At 38.6% G+C, this 26,074-nt stretch overlaps 1 protein-coding gene across 6 annotated transcripts in view; it reads right to left on the bottom strand.

The window, feature by feature from the left end:
* syt1a (synaptotagmin Ia) overlaps window positions 1-26,074 on the bottom strand; it is a 204,327-nt gene that overhangs the window by 35,172 nt on the left and 143,081 nt on the right. For 5 of the 6 annotated variants that reach the window (XM_040035630.1, XM_040035632.1, XM_040035633.1 and 2 more), the window contains 3 exons: window positions 21,694-21,897; window positions 4,088-4,260; window positions 165-290 (listed from right to left, as the gene is read on the bottom strand). In XM_040035630.1, the coding sequence (XP_039891564.1) occupies window positions 165-290; window positions 4,088-4,260; window positions 21,694-21,868 (474 nt within the window). In that variant the 5' untranslated portion in view covers window positions 21,869-21,897. The remainder of the gene's footprint in view (window positions 1-164; window positions 291-4,087; window positions 4,261-21,693; window positions 21,898-26,074) is intronic. The other variant, XM_040035636.1, reaches the window with a different exon arrangement.

The following is a 26,074-nucleotide window of genomic DNA, read 5'->3' as shown; positions in this document are numbered from 1 at the left end:
CAACTATGAGAGGAAAATGTTGTGCAAAACCTGGTTTGGGTCCTGTTTATTCTCTGGAGAGATGCAAACTTGGACCTCAGAGGCTGGGTGTGGCCATACTTACAATGAAGGATCTTTCTCAACAACGACACACACTGAGGGAGATTTGGAGAACAGATCCTTACCGTATTCTCTGTGAAATTGTAATCCAGGGAGTACTGTAATTTGCCCAGTTTCTGGTCCTCCTTGGGCTCTGCCTCTTTCTCCGTTTCAGTCAGCCCTGTCTCCGCATCCTCCTCATCCTTCAAGGCCTGAAGGAGACACCCACCAAGAGTCAGTGTCGCCTGTTTGCCGCTGGTGCTAGCACCCTGCCAGCCATTCCCCGCCCAGGTCCTGCCACCGGACCTACTCCTGTAAAAGCTCCCATTTGTTTTATGGTATACAAGGGAGAGGGGAGGGGGGGAGCAAGCACTAAAACACCATAGCAGTTAACACCAGGACATGCTGTGTGATGCACTAAAACCCCGGGCCTGGTCCCCCGATGGTGCTTTTCTATCAATCTCTGGGTTTTTCAGTCTGAAGGGGGGGAAAGATCAAATGATGGCGCCAGAAATGAGAATGGGCAGGCATTAGTGGAAGAAGAAGGGTGGAGGGTGGAGAGAAATTAGAGAGAGATGATAAAAAGAGGCAGACAGAGAGAAAGAAAGAGATGCCTCTAGAAAAGATCATAGTAAGACAATTCCCTTGATGTTATTTCAGGCAGATCAAGTCTCTGGCAAAAACACATATCAACTGGGAACTGTCCGAAGTGGCAGAGAGTGAGAAGTGAAGTTGCCCTTTCCTAGACTGACACTGAGGTGAGGACAGCAGGTGGTGGCTCTGGTGATAGTGAAGGGGGTGTGGGGGGTGGAGGAGTTTGTTATAAGAACAACATGCGATTGAAGAGGCAAAGACTAGGTCTCAAGGTCATTCATTCAGCATCAAAAGTTGCCTTCCAAGAAGTCTCTTTCACTAGGCATGCAGAGCATTCTCTGTTGTACAAAACAGTGCTCTTATGTGAGTCCCCATTCCCAAAGTTTGGTTACATCCTCAAACATACAGTCGCATTGTCATCATAGCCCTAAAGGTTGAATGTTACCCCCTACGCCGATGGTAGCTAGAAGCATCATGCCAGCGGTGGGTGGGTAGATGTTGGTTAAAGGGGTTGTAATGTACCTCCCTGCTCCAGTTTGTCAAGTTGTGAAAGCAAAAGGCTGAACAACACTGATTGGTTTTAAAATTTGCCACTGAGCCACCTGGTCTCTGTCTTTGGTGAGCAAATCCAGTTGGGGCCTTTTTTTTTCTTTCTTTTTTTTAAAGACAGAAAAAGAGAAGCGGGTAAAATGATTGAGGAAATAATATTCCCTAATTTAACGAAAGTGTTTCCTTTAAACCAACTTGTGTGCGACTTTGCTACACCTGGGTTGACAGATGTGGTTGCAGATGCTGTGAAGCTTCCTTTTCATCACTAAGCTTCAAAAGAGCTTTTACTTGTAGAGCCTCTCAATCATTCTAGTTTGCTTGCCACCACTCGTTTGAAATGCAAATGAAAGATTCAAAAGGCAGGAGACTTTAGCTTGGCACGAGGATCAGTGTGGTTCAACCTTATCAATGCGCACCCAGTGTTTCTTTCATACATATATATGTGCATATGCAGCTTGTACACACATATATGCAGTCGATATACATGTACTGTATGCATAGTTACATATATTTGGTTCTATGGGAGTAGTAGTTGTTTTCAAGAGGCTACAAAAAAAACGTCAGAGCAGCAGGCTTAAGAAGATCCAACAGCAATTAGGAACCTACCGCCAGTGACCATCCCGAACAGTCATCAGACACAACACAGATAAGGAGGACATAGAAGGAAGAAACACAAATTAAAACAACCACACACAGGAGTTAACACACCAGAGTCTGGGCACACCAGGAGAAATGACCGCCTGCCTCGAAAGTGGCAGATTCACCAATCTCAGAGATTAGCTATTAGGGTGTCCAGTAACTGATGTCTTTTATTTTGATTAAAGCCTCTTTAGTTATAATTTTAAAAGCTGGATGGTGCAAAGACGGGAAGACTATTGGACATTAATGAAAACTCTTGTAATCTAACATGCTGCAGCACTGCGTCGGATTGAATGACCTTGGTGGTTAATAAAGTTTCCCGCACTTCACTATTATCTAAGAAAATAAAAGACTCCTTAACATTTAAGTTATAATTAGCTCTTTTTCAAAAAAGAAGTCAGTCAAATGAACTAAGAAAACAATGTCAGTGGTTTCCGTCTACGTGGGTCCGACAGCAAGGGTGTTGCAGCAAATTAAACACACTGTGTGCACGATTCCACCAAGGACGGCAGTGAAACGACGCTCTGCTGGTGCAATTAGTGTGCTAACTCCATATCAAGTGTCAGCGTGTCACCGTTTCCTCATTCTGTGCAGTTGAAAAGTAAGAGTTTCGCCATTTGTGTATCATTTGGTGACGTCATTTCTCTGGGTGGATACCACTTCATTACACAGCAAACGTTACTCACACTCTTCAACAAGTGAGCAGGTCCTCATATGACCAAAACCATAAAAAATATTCAAAGAATGAATGAAAAGCACAAAAATTATAAGCAGGAGAAACAAAAGAGACTGAAAGGTTCTCTTAAATCTGAAGCCACCTTAAGTGACTTTAATTTCCTTTAGTAAAAAACAAAAAAGGCTGAATGCAACTCTTTGGCTGCAATAAACACATAACACACAGAAAATATATGTGGTACAGTAGCAGCTCTTGCACCAAAAAATGCAACTTATTGAGAGCTATTCACTGTTATTAGTCACGTAACTGCTGCACAGTCCTGGATGGCAAAACACTGGAAAATCCAAAGAACTGCAGCATAAAATGTCTATATTCCATCAGTTTTAAGCCACAAATAGTTGCTAAAAACAGTGGCAATGGTTTAAATCTATCGTAAGGAGAGTCCTTCTCCTTAGACTGCCGTGTTTAGATTTTTGATGTAGAGGGGCAAACTGTTCTGCTGTTCGAAGGCTGGTTTATACTCAGTTGCGAACACTCTCTGTTTTACTTCTTTCGAGTCAGCTTAAAGGCTGTTTAATTAGACACAGGTGTAGCTGTTAAATACTTCTCAGGTAAATTCACACAAAATTTATGTAACAGGGCCCTGGTGGACTTGCTGGACGTAAAAAAAATAGCTTGAGAGGTGAAAATCACTGTGTCATTGTAGAGTCTTTACCTCACGATATAAAGCACCGTGAGCTCTCCGATGTTGTCATTATTATTATTATTATTATTATTGAAAGAATAGAATAGAATTTATTGCTTCATTGGCAAAACTATAGTGAGTGTTACTAAACCAGGTCATAATATATACACGTAATCCCTATGGCCTCCGTTTCAGACAGTTTCCTTCTACTCCTAGCTCTGTATAGTGACTAAAGACAGGAAGGGGATGTCAGGAACACATCCCTAACTGTTAACATTGGTTAAAGAAGGATTATTCTTAAATGTAAATCATGCCAAGCTATGGCAGTAGAGCTCAAGATTAAAATATATCACTGGAAATTTAGCGTACTATGTTTAAAAGGCACAACCTGCTGGACAAGAAGGATTGAATGTGGTTGGAATCCGTGTTATACTGTTAGCTTTTCTAGCCCCTGTAAACAAACTGAGTCACTCCTGCATCCAATAAAAACAAAAAAACTTATATTTGGGTGGAAACAGCTAGAAGACAGCAGGGAAAAAAGTCTTGTTTTGCCATCCAGGTGGGCGCTACTATGATACTATGATGTTACGTGGAAACTGTGTATATAGTTGAAAATGTTCTCTTAACAAATCAATTTGGTGAACTAATTTGTAATCATACAGAATCAGATTTCCTAAAATTGTAAGAAAAAAAAAAATATATTTCAAACACAGCAAAAAACATGAAACAGTAAACATTACTGGATTTATTCGTTTCAAACAGGATTTATGAATCGAATATTTTGGCATTAAGCTTCCTATTCAATTAGGATTGTGGGGATGGTAATTTTTCAGAATTTTAATAACAAAAGTTAAAAAAGTCGTTACCTCGGTTTTGGCCCCATCTATGACGTCCTTCATGTTGATGGCATTTTTGCCCTTGTCTTTCCCCTTCTTTTTGTTTTTCTTCTTGAATATCCATTTTTTGCAGACACAGAAGCAGCAAGCTAACACCAGGATGATGGCCACAAAGGCAATCGAGACGATGGCCCACGATGGCACTGTGAGAAGGACAAACAACAAAGAGATGTTCAGAAGTAGGAGTGAATCTTGGAGGCAAGTGAAAAACATTTCAGTGAACACTCTGAACCAAAGACCTGAAAAGTAGAGATTGTACCAAATTACAGGTGAGATAAAAGCAGGAAAAGCGTGTGTGACTACAGAGTTGGTACAACAGATCAGCACTAAGTCCATCAAAAAGTGTCAAGACTCCTAAAGATCGGACCTGACTGAACGGCTTCAGCCAATTTAGTGGAAGTAACAGATGTTGGCATTTTCCACTTGCCATTTAAACAAAAGATTCTCAGACAGCTGACACTTTCACGGTAATCACCGGCAACACAGAACTTGCTTTGGAGCGAGAGCTGTGGTGAATTGGCAGGGTGTGCCGGAGAGGCATTAGCAGAGGTGTGACCATGACAATCCACTGATGCAGTAAAACCAAACGGGTTCACGGGGTGGCGAGGGGTTTGCTTTCACATTGTTCTCATGCTCTAAGCTTTCATATTACCTTTAAAAAATTTAATTGATCTTTTGTGTTTGGATTTAAGGCTTTGGGTTTCTTTTTAAATTTTCCCCAGAAACACTGCAGGTTTAGACAGAAACTTTCCTCCGAGGGAAACCTGCTGAGCCTAATCTCAGTGGTTACATTAAACCTGAACATTTTTAAGATAAAAAGCTGGAGAATAACTTTTTGGACCAGGCTGTCTTCCTTTTTAGTTTAAAGTTGTTGTTGTTTTTTCACCTGTAAGTCAAATTTACAATGGACTAATTTTGACCTTTTCAAAAGAAAAAGAAAGAAAGAAAGAAAAATGCTATATTATTATTATTATTATTATTATTAGTCTATCCCACTGTGAAAACAGTATAATAGTCCATCAATGGTTCCAATGACCCTAATGTTTGTACCAGCAGGAATAACGAAGTTTATTTTATTACATATGCCATTGCTTGTTTGATTCTTTTTTGCACAATTTGGGATTTTTATCCTGATATTAGATTAGATCTTAATTGTAATTTAGAGACACGAACAGGGCTGACGACACACCAGAGGAACGTCTTATTTACTGCATCTGTGCTGAATTAAATAAAACAATAACAGCTCAGTGTTAGTGTTAATCGTTTTAAGAAGTAAATTAACTTTAAACCAGAAGCTGATCCATAAAGTTAAAGCAGATGTTCATCCTCCCACATGTAACCTCTACTGTAACATCTGTTTGTGTAAACGTGCTACCTAAAGTGTCCCTATAGAAATAACACATTGAATAGGAATAATTCTCAATTTTGCTGCTTTTGTTTTTCCTATTTTTTATATAGTTGATGCTGCTTCGCATCTTGTTAGTGTGAAAATACAAAAACATAACAAAAAGTAGCCAATTAGTGTAAAAAACATGATGATTTTCCACGTTTTTGAGTCAGCAACCACCACTGTTCTGTTCAGATCAAATGTTAGCACTAGACAAACACAAAAACAGCATGATAATATTACATGCATCATTAAAAAAAAGTAGTGAAGTAAAATAGATACAAATTTTTTTTGTATCTAATCACTGAGATTTGACGTCGTTTATGAGTCTGTTTCCACCACTTGAGCAGCTCTGATCCTCAGTGGTGCTTCTGGATGGTTCATCAAGACTATTTTGAAAGTTTCATGTTGGGCAAAGTATTTAAAATAATACTTTTACGTCACACTTCCATGAGCACTTCTTGGCAGTTACTAGTTTAATCACTGATTAGTGATTACATATCGCCTAGATCTGATTATGGCAGCAGAATTAGAGTAAAATAACAAAAGAAAACCAGCAGGAGCAACAACAGAAACTTAATTAATTTAGTGTCACCTAATGATCTTTATGCAAGTTAAAAGTTTGGAATCGAGAGTTTCGAGTTTGTCCCTTAAAACTCCCTTTGAAAAAGTGATTTCTTCACAGCACACGTGCAGCTACTGTTGTTCAGTTATGATTAAAACGGTTCCTAACATGACAAAAAACAAAACAAAATGCACTTTCACTGAGGTGACATACGAGTCGTTACTTTTCACTCCACCATATGCTACTGGCCTGCACTATAAGCCTGTCTGGAGAAATTGGACAAGCAGCAATCAACACTGTCACACTGTCAGACGCTCGGCTCAACAGCACAGTGACAGCCAGCTGCAAACACGTTGACACCTATCTCAACTATAGCCAGCACTCAGCTGGCGCTGCCTGGTGCGGACACACAGGGATACAGTGTACACCACACAAACATAACGATTGAAGGAGAAGTGGGCGGTTTTTAAGCACCGGAGGGACAACAGCCCAGATGCAATGAAAATAATGAGAAGCCTCACAACAGACTTCCCTGTTCAGCTGTCACAATCACTGCTCCTTGACTCTACTCAGCAGATACCAAACACCTGGCAGCCCACTCCTCATTTTAACACTGAGCAATAACAAACTGTTTAAGGAGCATATTTTCTGTGTTAATTCAGGCCGGCCACAAAGCCAAGCTCAGCTGCAATCAGGGCAGATGGGCTCATCTTTACAACAAATACAGTTGCTACACATCTGTAAGCTGCTTTGCAACCCACTCCCACTTAACCTCTGACCTAAGTCATATCTGTTGTCACTGATGCCCGTTCTGTTCTTGCTGCTGTTCTCCACACCTTAAGCGTTCAACACCACCAAGAGGTCACAAAACCCATCCATACAACCAAATATAAGAAAGGAATTGGGGGGGAAGGGGGGGCACCAGACAGATATAATACTTGCCATTCTCTTAAATCCTACAAAATAATAGAAAACATCAGTCAGCCCTTTGAAGACTTTATCTGGAAAAACTCCAGAATGACCCATCAAAACGGAAAAGCCTATTACAAACTCTCTCTGGGGTTTTGCTCACCAACATTCAGCTGCAGTTCCTTTGCTGAGGTCCAAGGGGGAGGGGGGGAGAAGGGGAGAGAGGAGGGAAAGAAATCGATTCTTTTGACAAAATCAATAAGCACTCTCCTCCAAGGAAAAACAGTGAGTGATGCTCTAAAATAACTTCGGGATCTACAGCTTTGGCCTTGCCTTGGAGCAGCGTGGTAATGGAGGTGAAACTGGATAGGCCTCGTTTACAATGAGCCAAATAAAACCAGGAGTATTTCCTTTACAAACTTGACACCGTGCACAGAATAAACTCTTGAGCCGGGAAGTGTTCGCTTTCTCACTCCTTAGACACACAAGGCTGATTTTTTATTGGGAGTTTGTCAGTCTTGTTATATTTATGAAGCAAGAAGATTCAAAGGAATTAATTACACATCACTCGTGAAGAGAGCATACTCTGAAAACCACACCCAGTTGAGAGGCCCACAATACCCAACTATGGGCAGTAACCATGGCTGAGCTGGCCGACTGGGAGAAGTGGGATACTTCCCCGTGACCTGGGGGGTAGCATTGTGGCACGCTGTGAAGAATCAATGGATCACACAGAATCCACGCATCACGTTCCACATTCTTGCAGCTCATGACTGCTTTCAGTGAACGTGTGCATGAAGTTTTCTGGCTGGTAAGTGTGAACTCGCTGTATCTTAGTCACTGTTTAAAAAGTCTAGTTTATTTCTATTGCTCCTCTCTCTTTATATATGTGTATGTGCAATGACTGGTGTATTCCTAGTGAGTTTAAATGGTGCATCCACAACCACTGCAAACGTAATGTTGTTATATATACATATGCATATAATATCCCAACAATTTATCTTTTTTGCATTGCTTATGCACAGTTAAGGGTACTTTCCTCTTTCTTATAATATTATTAGTGTAATTTACAAAAATGTGACTAATAGCCCAGCCCCAATTATTGTTTGAATCGACCCCTTAAGCCTTTATCTTTACCCTAACCATATCAGGGGATTACTTTATCTTCTTAGTATATTGATCATAGCATTTGTATGTATATACCAATCACACAGCAATCATCCTGCGTTCACTTTTCTCTTAACTGTACTATATTAAGGGCTTAAAGTGTAAGTAACTTAAGCCATTTGGCACTACTCAATGGTAAAAAGTGCACATTGTAGCATTTTTAATCTAGTGAGCGCTGTTTAATAATTCTCCAATTACACCTGAATAAATGATTTGTTTACCCCTAAAAATTTAACATTCATATTACATTTATGCCAAAACACACCTTTGTAATGACTGCCTAATTGGAAAAGCTGGACCAGCGGCATTTATGTTTCATGATATGCTGCATGATTAAATCTCAAGAGAAATACAGTACAGTGCAATGGTTTTGAGCAATACTTTGCCTCCAAGGAGCCAGACTTTCCTGTAATTTTTAAAAGTGGTCTTGAGGAATAGTTCTCCACGCTTTCTTAAGTTCAGACTGAATTTCTTGTTTTCATTCAGTTTCTTGTACTTTACCTTTGTCAGAAGAAAGGTTTTTGTGTGTTTTGTTTGGTTGTTAAGACCCTTAAATGATTCATAGATCATTGTTAAGCTTAAAAAAGCCACCTAACTAAAGGGAACCAGTGTTGTGTCTACATGTAACAGACACAGACAAGAAACTGGAAGAAGGTATGCCAAATTAATGGAACTGGGCTGAAAAAAAGTGGCAACAGATCCAGATAAATTGCTGCTTGATTGCTGCTTCAAACTATAATCAGTGAACAATAAAACATCATCACCATCAGTCATGGACTGGTCTCCCCGGACCCTGGAACAACGCTATCCAAGCAGTGTGAGATCACCTTAATAGAGAATGGACAAAAAAGACATCCAACATCCCAAGAAGAGCTTTGAATGTCTTTTGAGAAGCATTCATAATGTGATCATGCCAAATATTGACTTTCAAACTGGTTAGAATTGTACAAACTCACCTGTTTGCCTTATATACTGTATTTCTATGTATGCTTGCAGATGTTTCAATAAATCACTGCACCTATTTCCCCCTTTTTTAAGCAAAATATAAAGAAATTAAACATCTTTTGCAAGTTGTACCTTTATAGCAGGACCGTGGGAACTCCAGGCCTCATGGCCCGGTGTCCTGCAGGTTTTAGATGTGTCCTTGATCCAACACAGCTCATTTAAATGGCTAAATTACCACCTCAACATTTCTCGACGTTCTCCAGAAGTTTGGTAATGAACTAATCATTTGATTCAGGTGTGTTGACCCAGGGTGATATCTAAAACCTGCAGGACACCGACCCTTGAGGCCTGGAGTTTCCCACCCCTGCTCTATAGTTTGCTAGAAGCTTATTAGAATATATAGTGGCATTTTTTAGCATCTGAACAGGTACTTCTAGCTTCCATGTATAAATGCAAACAGGAAGTAAGCTAAGGAGACAGTATTGTAATGGAAGTGTCAGAGACGTGACAAGTCTGTATTACAAGCTGGCAGATCACAACGATAACAATAACTAAAACTAAAAATGTGGATTTTTCCACAAACGGAAGCAAGACTCTGAATATATACAGAGTAAAACCTTTTTTCCCCCCCAATTCCAAATGCTTACTGTCATTCTGGCATTTCATCGACACTCAAAATGCCTGATGGAATGTCATTTAGGCGCTAACAGTCCAATCAACGCATGGAACCAGCCCTTATCTTATTCATCAAACATGCGTCTTCCAGTGAAAGGCACTTCTGTGTTCCTTAATTAAAGGAACCTGAGTCCCAGAAAGCAATAAAAGCATTTCCTAATTAACTACATTGTGTGAGTGTCTTTTCTCAAGAGAGAAATAGAGCGAGAAAGTGAAAGGGAGAGAGCAAGAGGGAGTGTTGCCAGCACACGCACTTCAACACTTCAACTCCCAACACTTATCTCTCGTTCCGCCATGCGACATGGCATGGAAAATGGAGTTTCTCTAATGGGTGGGTTGCGCATGATGAGATCCATGTTTGCTGTTCCTGAAGGCTGAAATCACTTTTCAGCTCCGTCAACAGAACAGCATGCCGGTAAAGCAGAGCCCTAAACAGTGAGACACCTTCAAAGTACTTTAGACACTGAGTCATGTAGTTCATCTTTGTACATCTGCCTTCACATCTCTAATCATTAACAAGATGAAAATGAAGATGTGCAGATTGTAAATTTTGTTACATTTTTGAGATTTGTTTAATCCTATCAAAGGGCTCTGAGTGACAGATCTACATCCTGCTAGAATAGTGAAACACAATCTGGTACAAAACTTGAGCTCAAAATATTCTGATGATTTCTCTGACACATTACCATGCTGGGTTTTAAGAAGATATTATTAGAGATCATTTTTTTGCAGTCAAAGAGCAATAACCTCAACATAAAAGGAAAAACTCATGCTTCACTGGCTGACATTTACACACACTGTAGGTGTTCTAAAACTGACTCCATAGAAAGGAGTATACACTACTGCAGGACTGTGAGTCATTCTGACAGTATGTGGTGGTTTGCTACAGTGAATAGCATCAATAGAGCCTCATGAGAAAAGAAAAATGCATATCAACTTTCTGTAAATGCCTTTAGCTAATGCATTCTAACTGTATGTTTTAGGGCTTAAGTGCTTTTTCTTATTTTCTTTCATATGCATTTGCATATACTGTAAACATAGCCACAGTTTCAAATGTAAATGTCAGCATATGCACAAGTAATTCCTGTAAGTCAAAACTTCCAGACAGGCTCTGTCTGTCTGTATGATATCGGTTAAAATGAATGTCCCCAGTTTGGCCACACTGGCACAGAAGCCCCACCCACCTTCTGTTCAAACCTGTTGCTTATGAAGGAGAGCCAATTAGAAGAAAAGTGACTAAAAGGAGCAGAAGAAGCAGTCTGCATATGAACTGAGGAACTGTGCCGTCCAGTGTGTGATTTTGAATCATGAAAAACCATTGTAGTCAGTCTACAAATAAAGACAATTAAAGGTTAATGGACTGATTTGTAAATATTTTTTTTCTATGCTGCCTGTGCATTCAAGGCACAGGATCTTCTTTAATGTTGTGTTGCAATAATGCTAGTCCTATCAGAGCCATGGCTACAAAAAGTAAATGTACGTTTTGAAAGTGACACAAAAGCACATCAAACTAAAGAAGTTGTTCAAAATAAAAAAAATAAAAAACAAAACAAAACAACGAGAAAAAACAGGGGAAAAAAACAAAGGCAGACAAATAACAAATCAGTATTTAAAAAGCACTTTTCACAGATGTGTAGTTTCAAACCACTGCACAATCAAAATAAAAATGAGCAGTAATCACAAAAAAAAAATATAAAATTAAAATGCAGTCAATAGCAATACAAAACTATCATCACAAATCTCAACAAAAGCTTCGTTAAAAAGAAACAGTAATGTAAAATATATTTTTGATGAGAGTCAAAGCTAAGAAAAGAAACAAATATTACACCAAGATTATGAATGCTTTATATAACAGATGAACAGAAGGAAGCAAACGTTTAGCTGATATTTGGATCTAGTTCAGGAGGAGCTATAATCGTCACCTCAGTCTTGTTGGAATTTAACGCAAGATAATTATTGGAGAGACTGTTAATAATTTGGGATAAACAGTCATCTAGGTTGGACAGATGGTGAGGTCTAAAAAATGATGCATAAAAATGATAAGAAATGTTATTAAAAGATCAAATGCTACCAAGTGAAGGAAGAATGTAGAAAGAAAATAATACAGGACCTAGGACTAGACCTTGCAGAACCCCACAGGTTATGGAAGTAGGGTCCATAGACTATGGGCTATTTGTATGTATGAGGAACTGCAAGGAGGCAAAGTATAGGCTGAAACCATTAGGCCGAAGTAAACACTCTAGTCAGTGCTTGTGATTACACCAGAAGTGCTCCACATCACCTAAAAATATGCAATATTTTTAGAGTCCACATCAAGGTCCACAGAGCAGATGAGAATGATGGGAAGTTATATTATGTTAAATCAGTTAAATTATGGAGCATCCAGTCAATTTCCAAAATAATATTGTGAAGACTAAACTAAAGGGGGGAACAAAATCTCATCAGAGATACTACGTTAAAATCCAGTAATGTTACTAATCCAGTGGATTCTCCATGGAGAAACAAAGAACCCAATGACATACAAAAAATTAATTAGCAAAATAAAATAGGAAGTGACTAGAGACTGACATGAGACTGGAAGACAGAAATACAAGGAAGGAGACACAGCGGTGCACAGAAGACAAAGAAAAAACATCAGAAACACAGGAACAGAAACTATAAACACTGACCATGAAAGTTTGAGAATATTTAAAAAATTATTAAGAATGATTATTTATTACAACTTGTTTTGTTTTTCAAATTATAGATGCCATTTATAGATGCCATTTTCACCCTCACGTTTCCTTTGCTGTAGTAAAGATAAAGATGCTATGATGTCTCTGTTCTGGCTCATTCTATAATTAAAAGGGCTTCTGTTGAATTCGTCTCTTTGCTCCTTGGAAATACAAAGCACTTTACATTAGAGAGAGAAGCTTCACAAATGGACAGAGCTGGAGGATAGATTTAAAAGGGTGGGGTGTGTATGCGAGTTTTATATTGCATCTGTGTTATAACCACACTAATCCAATAAGACAGGACCCTGTTGGTCAATTAACCTTGGTATTATATCTTGTTATGCCTACGAGTCCATGCCCTTTTCCCCGCTGTGGCTCGTTTAAGGAAACAATACATCTGCAGCAGGGAGCATCATCCAGCGTTCTGCAACAATGACTCCCTATGCAATAGGTGGAAGCTGATTAAAATGAACCCTGCACTCAGAGTACCTTTATATGCGATTTAATTTAAAATCAGCAAGTCTACATCTTTGTAATTTGGTCAAATTAGGAAATGCTTTTCTTTCCTGCCTTTTATTCAGTTTTCTACAAGAAAATTCTGATCCACTAACATAAAACAAGCATTGATGGGTGCCAGACTATCATTGTTTACTCTTCAGAATTATTTGATGACTCTAGATGTCTTTGGCTTTCCTTATTTCTGCCAAACCCCAGAACAAGCTGAACCCCACCAGTTGGCAGGATTGGTCCCTCAGGTATCTTATGAAACTATTTTTGAAGGTTGTCATATTGTCAGCACATATCCTGATATCAAAGATATAGCATTTGCCAGCACACACAATAACAAGATAAGCCCAGGCATGTCTGAGAGTGAGAGTTGCATATCAGCTTACATAATGAAACAGGAGCTACTTTGCTAAACAGGTAAGAAAACAGCTGAAACAACAAACCTGTTTCACCATTTGAGGGAAGAACAGATGAAATCAGGAACAATCAGAACAAGAGGGAAGACATGCTAGCTGCTTTTGATGTGATGAAGGTGGTGATGAATCGCATTTTCTTTAACATCCAATGGATTGCAGGGTGCATGTGCCCTGTTTTCCTGGTGAACACCTGGCACCAGGATGCACTATGGGAAGACGTCAAGCCAGCAGAGGCGGTATGACACTTTGGGCAATATTTTTCTGGGAAACCTTGGGTCCTTCCATCCACGTGGATGTTACTTTGACGTGTACCACCTACCTAAGCCATTTCACAGACCACGGACACCCTTTCATGGAAAGGTTATTATTAAGGAGTTTGAGGTGTTGACTTGGGCACCAAAGATCTCAATCCAATCAAGCATCTGTGGGATGTGCTGGACAAACACGTTTGGTCTATGGAGGCCTCACCTCACAACTTACAGGACTTAACGCATCTGTTGCTAACATCTTGATGCTAGATACCACAGCACAACTTCAAATGTCTAGTGGAGCCTTTACGGGTCAGGACTGCTTTGGCAGAAAAGGAAAGACCAACACAATATTAGGCAGGTGGTCTTGATGTGACACCTGATCAGTTCAGATTTTGTTAGGATTCAGTAACTTTGAGAACATGTCCAATGCTATTAATTCAGCATTATATTCTCATCAAAATGGCATTGGAGCTGTGGTTACTGAGTGCTACTAAAATAAAAAATCACCATTTGAGTGAGGGTTTGTGAATGTTTAATTGCCTTTCATAGCAACAAAGCTTCAGCACAGAGACTCATAAAATACATTTGAGCTCTAAATGTCGCCCTCATCACTACCTTGATCTCTCGGGGTAATGATGCAGAAACTTTCTCAGATATGTGCATATGTGAGAATACAGAGGATCTGTTTCCCAGAGAGCTGATGTTCTCAGAGAAAGAGGCTGCTGGTGGTTGAGCACTGATCAGGCTGTGGTTGGACCAGCCCTGATGGGCAAACTTTTGTAAAGCGAGGGCAGAGAGTAGGCAGCGATGATTGTTGCCAGAGCAGTAGGGAGGCAGAGATGAATAGCTCCACTGATCCACCACCGTAATCCCCTTTAATAAACTCTGCTGTCTGTTGAATGTGAGCTGCCACGGAGTCAAAGAAGTTGAGACAGTTTAAAACATTTTCTTTAGCCTCCTATCAGATTATAGCATGATATATTTCAGTCTTGTAGTCTTTTAGCTGCAGCCATGAGCTTTATGACACTTTTCTCTATTAGGCTCAAACATAGAGACAAAGTTGTGCTATCACAGAAGGCTTTTAGTCAAAGAGTCAGCTCGAGAGAGTGCACAAGCTCTTCAGTTCAACACAGTTGTATTTACACAGCGCCTTACAGTTACTTTTTACTGAAAAACAAAGACACTAAAATATTATATTATTCTTATGGTAACCAGGGAAATGTTAAATAAGACATCTTGATTTTTTGTACCTGCTAACAATGTAAGTGTTTTTAGATGAAATTAAGACTGTCTAAAAGGAGAATAAAAGAAAAGAAAAAATATGATCTTTATTATTAATTTTCCTGAAATGTCAGTCGCTTGTCTGTGTTATTTGGACTAATAGCTGGTGGAGCCAGCAGCCATGGATCAAACAGCCTCTGTGTTCAGAGGTTAATTGTTATCAGGAAGTAGAGGCTTGGGTGTTTAGAAAACCTACTAAGAAATTCAATGCACTGGGTTCCTTGGAGGCAGCTGCTGTGTTCAATCAGAAGTCGGAGTGTGGTTTAATGTGTGTTTGGACGTGTGTGCTCATATTTATGAGGATGTGAAGGCTTGATCATTTGGAAAAACTGTAGCTCAGATGGCTATTTTTGCAAAAGGACTGGGGAAAGTACTTTGAAAGGAAAGCTTTGCAATCTATGAGTTATTTGCACTGGAGGAAGTTAAACTACAGCAAAGCTATTCAACGGATTCTAGTTTTCTTAAAGCTATTCAAAGTACCTTCAATTGGCAATACACATGTGTTCTGGTTAATACTGCTGCACTGCACCTAGACATATAAGATTTAAACTGAGGAGGTTAGTAAAATTAAATTACTGTGTGGTAGCTTTGACTCATTGGTCTGACCATGCTGATTACATGCCTCCAAAATGGCTAAAACAATTTTCTCTATCCAGAAAATGCCCTGCATGTTCCCATTTTGTCCTGATTGATGTTGTGAGCTGATTGTTCTGTCACATCTGGAGTACTGCCCAATTATTTGATCATGTGCTGCTGAAAACATCTACAAAAAACATCATCTTGTGTAGCACAAGCAGCCAGGGTAGTTCTAATGGATGCTAGTGTTTTGAATATGCATAAACAGCGATTCTGGGTTACTGCGAATGATAAGTAATGGGAAGTCCTCTGCTGTTCATGAGCACTGTTTAGGTGAAAGTTACACTTGGCCTTTGGAAACAGTTCAGCCATGAACAATAATAATAATATCAAAATCTAATAATAGAATCCTAATAACTAAACATGTAAATCCCTTCTTAAGTTGGCAGTCCATTTAACCCTGTAATACCAAGTGTATCATATTTAAAACGCGAGTTTTTTCCCCCCAGATTTCTACAGCATCACTGTGATTTTTTAAAATCGTTAACGTCTCATACGACATGTCAGTGCTGCTTCTGTCCTGCATTGCTGTGTGTTTTTCAATACCCCCACCATCCACCGGTAAGCTCCAGGGAAAAACTTAGTTACCACCAGTGTTGGTCAAGTTACTTGAAAAAAGTAATCAGTAACTAATTAATGATTACTTCCCCTAAAAAGTAATCCTGTTACTTTACTGATTACTTATTTTCAAAAGTAATTAATTACTTAGTTACTTTTAAAAACACGATTTACCACGTGAATAAGTAATAAAGCGATAGATCTTTTAGCCCAATTCTACTTTTTCTGCATAATCCATCATACAAAATGTAATCAAATGAAAAAGTCTCTTTTTTAAACTTGTTTTATTAGTTTTAATCTTTTAACTTTATGTATCAAGCAAAAATTTAATTATATGCAACATTCTCTGACTGGAAGAAATTTGTTTAACATTTAAACCTATTTTCTGCACATTCCAGCACATAAAATAATTTTTTTTGTGTGTTTACACTCACTCTTTCAAATACATGCAAGTGAAACACAGCAGAAAATAAATAAAATCAAAGACCAGCGGTCCTGTTGCTCTATTTTCACCTGTAAAGCAGGAGTGGCGTAGGCGGAGGTTTACCCTGGTGCAGGTGTGCCGCGGTCAGTTGAAGAATCCGCGACTTTCTCAGTGAATTTCCCACTACGTCGTAGCGCACTCGGTGCTTGCTTGGAAGTTTAGGGTTTTTTTCGCTGTAAAAAGACGTTTTCTTCCCACGCACAACGGACACTAATGTTTTTGTCAAGTAAGGTCAGTACTTCCACGCTTCCACGCACTCGATATATTATCCATTGTTGATCTGCACACAGCTGTTGTCAGGAACATCACACTCGCTTGCGTCATTGTCATGAGACATTCTCGCAAAAAAAAAAATCACGGTTTTAGTAACGCAGTAACGCAGCGTTCCTACGGGAAAGTAGTGGTAATCTAATTACCGTTTTTGCAATAGTAATCCCTTACTTTACTCGTTACTTGAAAAAAGTAATTGGATTACAGTAACGCGTAACGTGTTACTGCCCATCTCTGGTTACCACTTCTCAATTTATATGTCAGATATTTGCAGGAATGATATGTTTAAAGCCCAGAGACACAACTCTGTATTCTGCTGCTATAATAAATCAACATCTGTCTGAACTGTGCAATTCTGCAAAAACCAGCAATTTGTTAACAAATGGTAGAATTTAATGTACAAATACATTAAATTCTACCATTATTAAGAAAAAGCACGTACCAACTTTTTCAAATGTTTGTTAAAAAAGTGCAATAATCAATATTTAAAACTAATTGACATTTTAAACATTCAGTTTACCTCCACTAGTTCCAATTTTCTGATGCATTAATATACCAAAATATGTTTCACAAGTGTATTTCCAAGATTTTTAAGCCTGTCCTCAACATAAGAATCTCCCTCTGGGCTATCACGGTCAGTTTTAACACCCTCACATTCATGTGTGTTCTTAGATTTGTGTCTGACGTCTTTAGAACAGAGAGTGTATTTACTCTAGGCCTGGATTGCTCACGAGTAACAACATCATTTTTGAACGACTCAGCGTCATGTATTTACTCAAGTAATGCCATGGCGGAGGTTTATCCAGGATAACGCTGTCACTGTGTGAGCACTAAGCAACACCCAACTTTTGGGCCTTAACACAAAGGCCAATTGTGTGGTGGTGGCGGCCTGACGAATGGGTACACTTGCACATCAGTCTGGATGAAAGGGAAAGGGGGCAGGCTTGTCAATAGGGGTTGAAAAAGGCATTGATAAACAATACATGTGTCTTCTTCATTTACTGAATTTAAGTGTAAAATGAACAGCTAATAGTAAAAAAAGATGAAAAAGTAATTAAGCTACTTGATTCTAAAAAATATACCAGCAGCAGGTAAAGTTTAATCAGATGTTTGCCACTCTACTTTATTATTCATTTGTCATGGTATTTAGTATGTTTATCCAGGAAAAATAAAGGTTGTGGCAGGATTTGAATCTTTTCTTGGTTTTACATTTTATTTTATTGCTTCTTCTTCTTCTGATCAAACAAAACAACCAATCTGAAGACAGACTACTGAGTTAGCAGATTAATTGAGTAACAATAAATACATTGAAACAATATTATCTTAAAACATGCTGTAAATATCTTTAAAAAATTGCTTAAATTCACAAACATTTACAAAGATTTTGCTTAAAGAGATGGGCCAAGACAATATTGTTGCCACAGAGAATTCAACATGTTCGGCCAGTGAGACCATTATTACCACGTGACCACCTTTATTAAAAGCATGCAGGTCTTACACTGGGCTATAATCCCCAAAGAAGATCTTCTGAAGCCACAGTACTGAGGCTGTGCTGAGCACGCAGCAAGCCGGCTTTTTCCAGACAGTATCGATATTCCACAGAGAGAGAAAAATACCTTCACTGCTTTTGACTGGAGTTGAGAAAAAACAGCAGTAAGACCCTGGTCTGATTTTGGTGAACTTTTCATTTTGCCTGAGGTAAACCAAAGTTGGTATAATTTACTTCTTCAAAGTACAAAATTTAAAAATGATATGAATACGAGTTATCTGCTCCACAACCTAATGAGACATGAGGAAGCTGTCAGGCTTCAGTTGTGTTGGAACTGCAGTGGGTTTCGGTGACAGACATTTAAAGCCGAGCCAGGGGAGATATAAACCTCAGCCAATCGCAACACTGAATAGCGTTGATCCCAATCATTCACCCGCCGCACCACAAATGTGTTTTCATTTTGCATCAGCGTCTCATTTAAGCCCACATGGAGCTAAATCCTCTGTAGTTTTAGCCATGAGAAATATTTGAATATAAATTATAGCTTTTATTATTTTTTCACACAAATATGCTGCCTTTAACAAATAAATGTTCCTCCGTAGAAGGTGACATTTTTCATGCACTATTAAATCTCTGCAATGTGGGAATATGACTACTCCCGTTTGTGTCGGTGGTGATGAAGCAGGGCTTCTCTTCCAAAGAAGAGGATATTACTTCCACGTGAGCCCGTGGATATGTCTATATATAGATTTCTTCTGAATGCAAACACGATCAGAGAATGAAACACAATGATAACTGTTTCCCTAAAACTTTATGCTCCAAAATTTTCCAGGAAAATAAGAAAAAGAAAACACATTTAAATGTAAAAGAAGAGGTTTGGTGATAAAAGAAGAAGAGAAGGAGGTATTACGTAGAAAGAAATAGAGTTCTGCCTGAATGCTCTATTGAGGCAGAAAAGCAGAAACTCTAACCGCAAATAATAAAGGCTGCTACGCATAATTTGGTGATGCATCGTGTCAAACGCTTGAATTATTGTTGCCAGATGTTTATTCCACTCTTCAAATTTGATTATGCCTTTCTACTTTTTGGGCAATTCAGTGTTAAATGTTAAATGCTGTTGTTAGTACTTTGACTCAGAAGCACCACAAAAACAAATGAATAAGTAAATAATCAGGCCGCCTGGTTCACTTGAAGTTGTCGTCAAGGTCATCAGTGACACTGGCTGCTTTTTGTGCGTCACCAGCAAATGCTCACTCACAACCACTGCTGAATCACTTTTTAGTCATGCTTACAGCACAGTCTTACTGAATGCACTCAGATGTTTGTATTTTAAACAATAAAAGTCATTATAGGTACTAACTGCGAAAACAGAATTTTACTTATTGTGTTTTTTACAAAAAATTTTTTATACTATTTTATCGATACAGATTGCCGTTAGGACAATTTGTTACTTCTTATGGCATCTGTCATTTCTGACAGAAATTGCGCATCGCATGTAGGAGTCAGTAATTCTAACAGTAGGAGTATTTGAGTAATCTATCCATTAAACCCAGTGCTTTAAGAAGACACATTTAGTGTCACAACACAGAACTTCGTTTTTCACTGATTGACGGTTGTTTAATTGCCCATTTAAAATCTTGTGTTATGGTTGAAAAATATTTCCAAAAAGAAAACTTTCACTGACGTTTGCAACATCATGAGGTGCGACCATCTGCTTGATGTCCTTAATGAACATCTGCTGGAATTTCCAACAGGTGGAAGCCTGTTTACAACATTTCTTTTTTTTTGTTTTTGGACATCCTTTTATTAGTTACAACAGAACTGCTGAAATGATCTACCATGGTGTACAAAATGCAAACTAAGGTAAGGTTGTACTTGCAACCTTACACTTGTTTTAGTGGTGGGTTTTCAGGCTTTTCTAGTTAAGGTTTATTCTTACTTACAGGTAGGTGTTTTAGTGATGTCACTGGCACGTAATAGTAATCTATGAGGATGACCTCTGGAGTACCTCAGGGGTCTGTCCTTAGACCTCTTCTGTTCTGTTTGTACCTGTTAGCCCTGAAGCATGACATCCACAGTCATACTGTGAGTTTTCACTCGTATGTGGACGACAGAAAGTATCTCTTTGACAGTCCTGAACTTAATGCACTGAACGACTGAATCCAAGATTTTAAATGGTTGGTGCCACAGAATTTCCTGCAGATAAATGTGGATAAGATGACCATAATCATTATGTGGCTTGATGCATTTATCAGACTCACTACAACAGACCCGAGGTCCTCATCTTTAACGTTGGGTCAATATTTAAAAAAACAAAAGAAAACTCAGCATCATTTGTGATAACGACTTCAGCCTGAATAAGCAGGTCAATTCAGTTGCTCAATCTTGGAGACTTTGATTCATAATTTTATACGAAAGAACGTTTACCTCTTTTAAAGATATATGCATGTATATTTTGGTGAGCTTGCTGTCATCTTTCAAGTCCATTTTAAAGACATGGGGACGGTTGTGGCTCAAGAGGGTAGAGTGGGCTGTTTATCAACTGAAAGGTTGCGAGTTCGACGACTGGCTCCTCCATACTACATGTTGAAGTGTCCTTGAGGAAGACGCTTAACCCTGAGATGCCCCTGATGCGTCCATCACAGTGTGAGTCAATGAATATTAGGTTGAAAAGGGGAAAAAACATTTATATGAATATGTGTAAATTAGTGAATGAGGCTTTGAGTGCTTAACTTGAGTAAAAAAATTGCTATGCAAATACTATTTACTTATTTTTACAATTAGTCCTTTTCTGTCCCCTACTTTGAGTTATTTCTATGTTATCATTTTTTTCGTGATCATTTTTATTTAAGTTAAATATATATTTGCTTTTAATAAAGTTGTTTTCCATTTTAAATTTCAAACATTCCTCACTTTAATCTCTGGTGTTCCTATAGCTCATTTTATTTAATTTTAATCTCTTTTTAATGTTGAGAAACACTGTAACTCTGATTTTGAAAGTTGCTATATAAATAAAGTTTATATTTATTATTATATGACACAAATGGCGCCTTTGCATGTCTGCAAACCCCTCGTACATAATCAGAAGTTTGAGGTTCATATTAAAATGACATCAGAAAGGTTCCAAGAAACCCCAAGAAATGTAGCAGTTATCAACAATAACACCTTATAAAAGCATCTTATAAGGGCTAAGACTGTTTTAAAATGGGTAATTCTGTATAATTAACACCAGAAACCAGAGATATATTAAATAAAATACACTTGATGCTTTAGCTCTCAAGTTGTCCCACTGCCAGAATGGAGAAAAGAAAGACACACTCACATGGAATTTTGTTCAGCTCATTCATGAACTTGTCCTTCAGCTTGGAGAAGGCTTCATCCTTCTCGCCTGTGCCCGGGCCGGCCATGTTGGTGGTGTTGGAGCCAGCCGTGGAGGAGGAGGCGGTGGTGGGCGCGGGGGCGGCCGCCGCCAGTGCTTCCCTTCGACTTTCATTCATTGTGGCGATGCTGGGCAGCCAGGCAGATGCTGGAAACGAGGAGAAAAAGAAAGAGGAAGCAGAATCAGTTAGATTTTTTTTTCTTTTGCTGCTGTGACAGATGCATGTCAGAGGCAGCGTGCACGCCTTGTCAGATGACTGAGTTGACGCAGATCGTGTGAGCAGCTGCTGGCTCAGCCTGAGTAAACATCAGCTGGGGTCCAGGATGAATTGGCCAGCAGTCTGAATTCAGAACAAAGCCACTCAGTCACTGCTTAAACCCCAGATTAACATCACAGAGCGAAGATAAAATTATTATTTATTACTCTCACGCAGTAAAGACTGTGAATCTCAGCTCTGCTGGCTCCATCAGAAACTGTGCTTTCACAGGAAAACTGAAAATGTGCTACGACTTCAATCTTACACCAAGCTCTTTGTACACAACAGGTGTATTTACTTTACACACAGGTGTTTTGTGAACGGACAGAAGGCAGCGCTGTGTCTCTAAGGTTAACTGCAGCTTTGTGTGTGTGTGTGCAAATCCATGTACTTGCACATGTACTGTGTAACTTCTGAACATGTTAATCATCACCTCACTCACCGCCAAAGAACAACAGCTGGCACATGTATTAATAAGACACTAAAAACTCTACGATATTATAAATACCACAATTATAACATCGAAGTGCTGAGCCTGCCACTCTTTTTGCTCGTCTAAATAACATTTAAAATGGGAGTTGCAAAAATTCAACTGCACATAATTTACAAAGACACACAACAACAATAAAACAAACATGCCTTCCTCATCATATTCTTTATGATGGTTTAGGTTTCAATCTTACTGCAAAGGATTTCACGTTCATGTTCATTACCAGTGCTGTCAAAAGCCGAGACACTGGAACCACCAAGCACTAAAGCAGAGACTTGAATTCTAGATTTCTTTTGTTTAGCCTTAATAAAAATGTTTTAACTAAGCATGCACTGATGTATCAGCTTGAATGGCAACAGCTCAGTTTTATCTATATAGCCCCAAATCAAAGCAATAGTACTTTATGTTGTAAGTTAAAAATCCCCAACAATCAGACAACCCACTATTGATCAAGCACTTGGCGACAGTGGGAAGAAAAAACTCCCTTTTAATAGAAAGAAACTTCCCGCCAAACTTCATCTTGGGGGTGAGGGGATGGGGGCAGAACAAAAGAAGAAGAAGAACAGTAGAAACAGTGACTGCAGCACAACTAAGGTATGGCTCATGGCCACCTGATCCAAAGTCAGCTGTATGCTTTGTCAAACTTTGTTTTACTTAGGAATAATGGCTCTTCACCATACTGGTGTCATTTATAATGAATAATAAAATGTGTATGAAAAGTAATGAAATGTGTCTTGTTTGTTTAACATGGCTTTTTTGTCCACTTTATTTGAGTTGTACCACTAATCTGCTGAACATCTTTCTCAGACAACATCAGACTTATATATTGGTATATTTGACAAAAATGAATGGGCAGAGTTTGTGCAAAGCTGATTTAACACTACAAAAGGTAATGTTCAAAGATGCTGTGATAAACAAATGAAATATTTCGAAAGTGTTCCTTTTGATAATCAGGATTACTGAATTTTCTGAAACAAAGGGAAAAGAAACCCGAATAAAGCAAAATAGATAAACAGAAAAAAGTGGTATCTGCCAATTAACAACCAAGAATTTCACAATTAGTGGATCCCTGAATAAAAAAACTGGTTTGATAGGCATAATCTCAAACAGGAATGTTCGTTTTACTACATAAGTGATTGTTAGTGTGTGTGCACATCTTTGTTTTTCTGGTGATGTGTTGTATCCTGATGGGAACTATTTATTGTCTGCTCCCACAGTGCAGGTTGTAATTTGGCTCTGTCGCCAAAGCACTCCATGAGGATAATGGCATACTAAAGAAAACCACTCCACAGAAAAGATTGATGGCCTTATTTTCGTTCTTTGCCACAGTCACTGCTTGTTATGCTCACATTTTCCATTTACAGTGCTGTTTCATATGAGGGCACTGCACGGGTTCTGACAGACAGGCTGTTAAAGGTTTCGATGTAACTGAAAAAATCTCAGTGTAAGCATTCAGTATTGCCTTTAATGATATTCATCTCTTAAACTGAAAGAGCTGAAAACAGAACTTGGTGCCAATTCACCCTAATGCAATCTTTACAACCACGACAGAAAGAAAGCTTTAGCAAAGTGATTTCCAAGTTATTATTTTACAAATGTATAAAATTTGGTTTATAAAGGCAGGTAGGACGTTTGCACTTCAATTAAATTACGGATGCAAAGTGTCTTCTAAGTATTTGTCATTTTCTGAGGGAGTAACTAAATGTTGCCACTTTAAGCTTCATTTGGGTGTGAGTAAGAAGAAAGGCACCTGTTTCATTACTTTGGGATTATTTAAGCAGTTGATCTGCTTCACTATCACATCCTGATAAGAGAAACCTATTATCTACTGATTCTCTTCTTTTTCTTAACTCTGAGTGTAGTTGGAAGGGCAGGATTGATTATTTCCAACTCTGTGTTTTTGGAGTTTTCACAAGTCTGGCTTCACTGTTTTAAAATCTACTTTCCTACTGCTACTATTGAGACTGACAGTAGTGACAACCACCTTTTTTTTGGTAATAAAGTACAGTCATCTAAACAAAATCATCCAGCCATCAAATACACCAAGTATCATTCTTGTGGAATAAATAACTTGCAGTTAAGATGCAATCTGTTGCCTGACAACTGGAACCAAGAGGCAATGAGGCTTTAAATGTGGGTGAATATTTTATCTCAGTTTGCAAACAGTGGAGCTCTCATTTCAGTACAAAAGCTATCAAATGTACTTTTCTTTTCTTTTCTTTTAATAAAATTCTCAGTGCCGTTAGACAAGTTTTTTAACTGAAGCTGAGTCTTCATTTTGAGTGTCTCACTCTGTTCAACTGCAAGTTGAATCAAATATCTTATCGGTCAATTGTGTGGGAGAAACCCAAAGCATTTAACTTTGGGGTCCTGCAGACATCCAAACCAAGTAAGACAGGCTTTTCACACACACAATCATCCCAGGGGGTTGCAGAGAATGGCCCTAAAGAAAAAAGGAAAAAAGGAAAACATCTAGTGGGTGGCAGAAACACCATGTTCGTGGCAGAGGTCAGTAAAGAACGACCAGGCTAGTTTGAGCTGATTGAAAGGAAACGGTAGCTCACATAACCACTTGCTATAAGCATGGACCACAGGAAAAGCAACTCTGAACACACAACACAGATGAAACAGATGGCCCACAGCAGTAAGACGACACTGGGTGTCTGTCCAGTCACCTAAAAATAGGAAACTGGGGCTACAGTATGCACAGGCTCACCAAAATTAGATGTCAGGAGACGTGAAATATCCAAGCTGTTGTCTTAAATCTTGCTTTCTGCCAAAACAGGGTAAAAGGAAAGCGCAGGTTCTGATTAACAACAAAAAATTCACAAATTGATCGATCGAGCAATCAAAGCTGCTTTAAATCCATTTGTACCAGCTGCCACAGCCCAAGACTATGTCTTTCTCCTTTTGATCGTTGTGCACCATCGTCTAGCTCAGTAAGACAACTCACGTCAGAAAGCTCAGATTAGTTTCTTAAACATAACATAGTTATTAGTTCATAATGCTCAAGTTGCCTCCGCAGTCACTAGTTCACAATCCTTTGGGATGTTGTAGAAAAGGTTTGAAACAGGAAGACGTTTCCCACAAATCCACAGCAACCGTCAAATGCTATCATCAAATACAGAAGCAAAAGCTTGCTGAACCTAAGCCGCAAAGAAGCAAGGCAGTTCGGCGTGAGGTGTAACTAATAAAGTGAGTGTTGACTCTAAATACATTTAACCTGTCTGATGTTTCAAGAGGATAAAGACTATGTTTAAGCACTTCTATGATACATTCACATTAAACCGAATACGAAATGGCACAGACTGCGTGAAGGAGTGAACTGGAAACTGCTATTTACAGGCAGAGACAGAAGTGGTGTATATTATATGTATGTGTGTATATATATATATATATATATGTATATATATATATATATATATATATATACACACATACACATATATATATATATATATATATATATATATATATGTGTGTATATATATATATATATATATATACATATACATATATATATATATATATATATATACACACATACATATATACATATACATACATATATATATATA

Source organism: Simochromis diagramma, unplaced genomic scaffold (genome assembly GCF_900408965.1).
Source record: "Simochromis diagramma unplaced genomic scaffold, fSimDia1.1 OVJJ01000816.1, whole genome shotgun sequence".
Classification (NCBI taxonomy): Eukaryota; Metazoa; Chordata; class Actinopteri; order Cichliformes; family Cichlidae; genus Simochromis; species Simochromis diagramma.
This window is presented reverse-complemented; position numbering and strand designations above follow the sequence as displayed.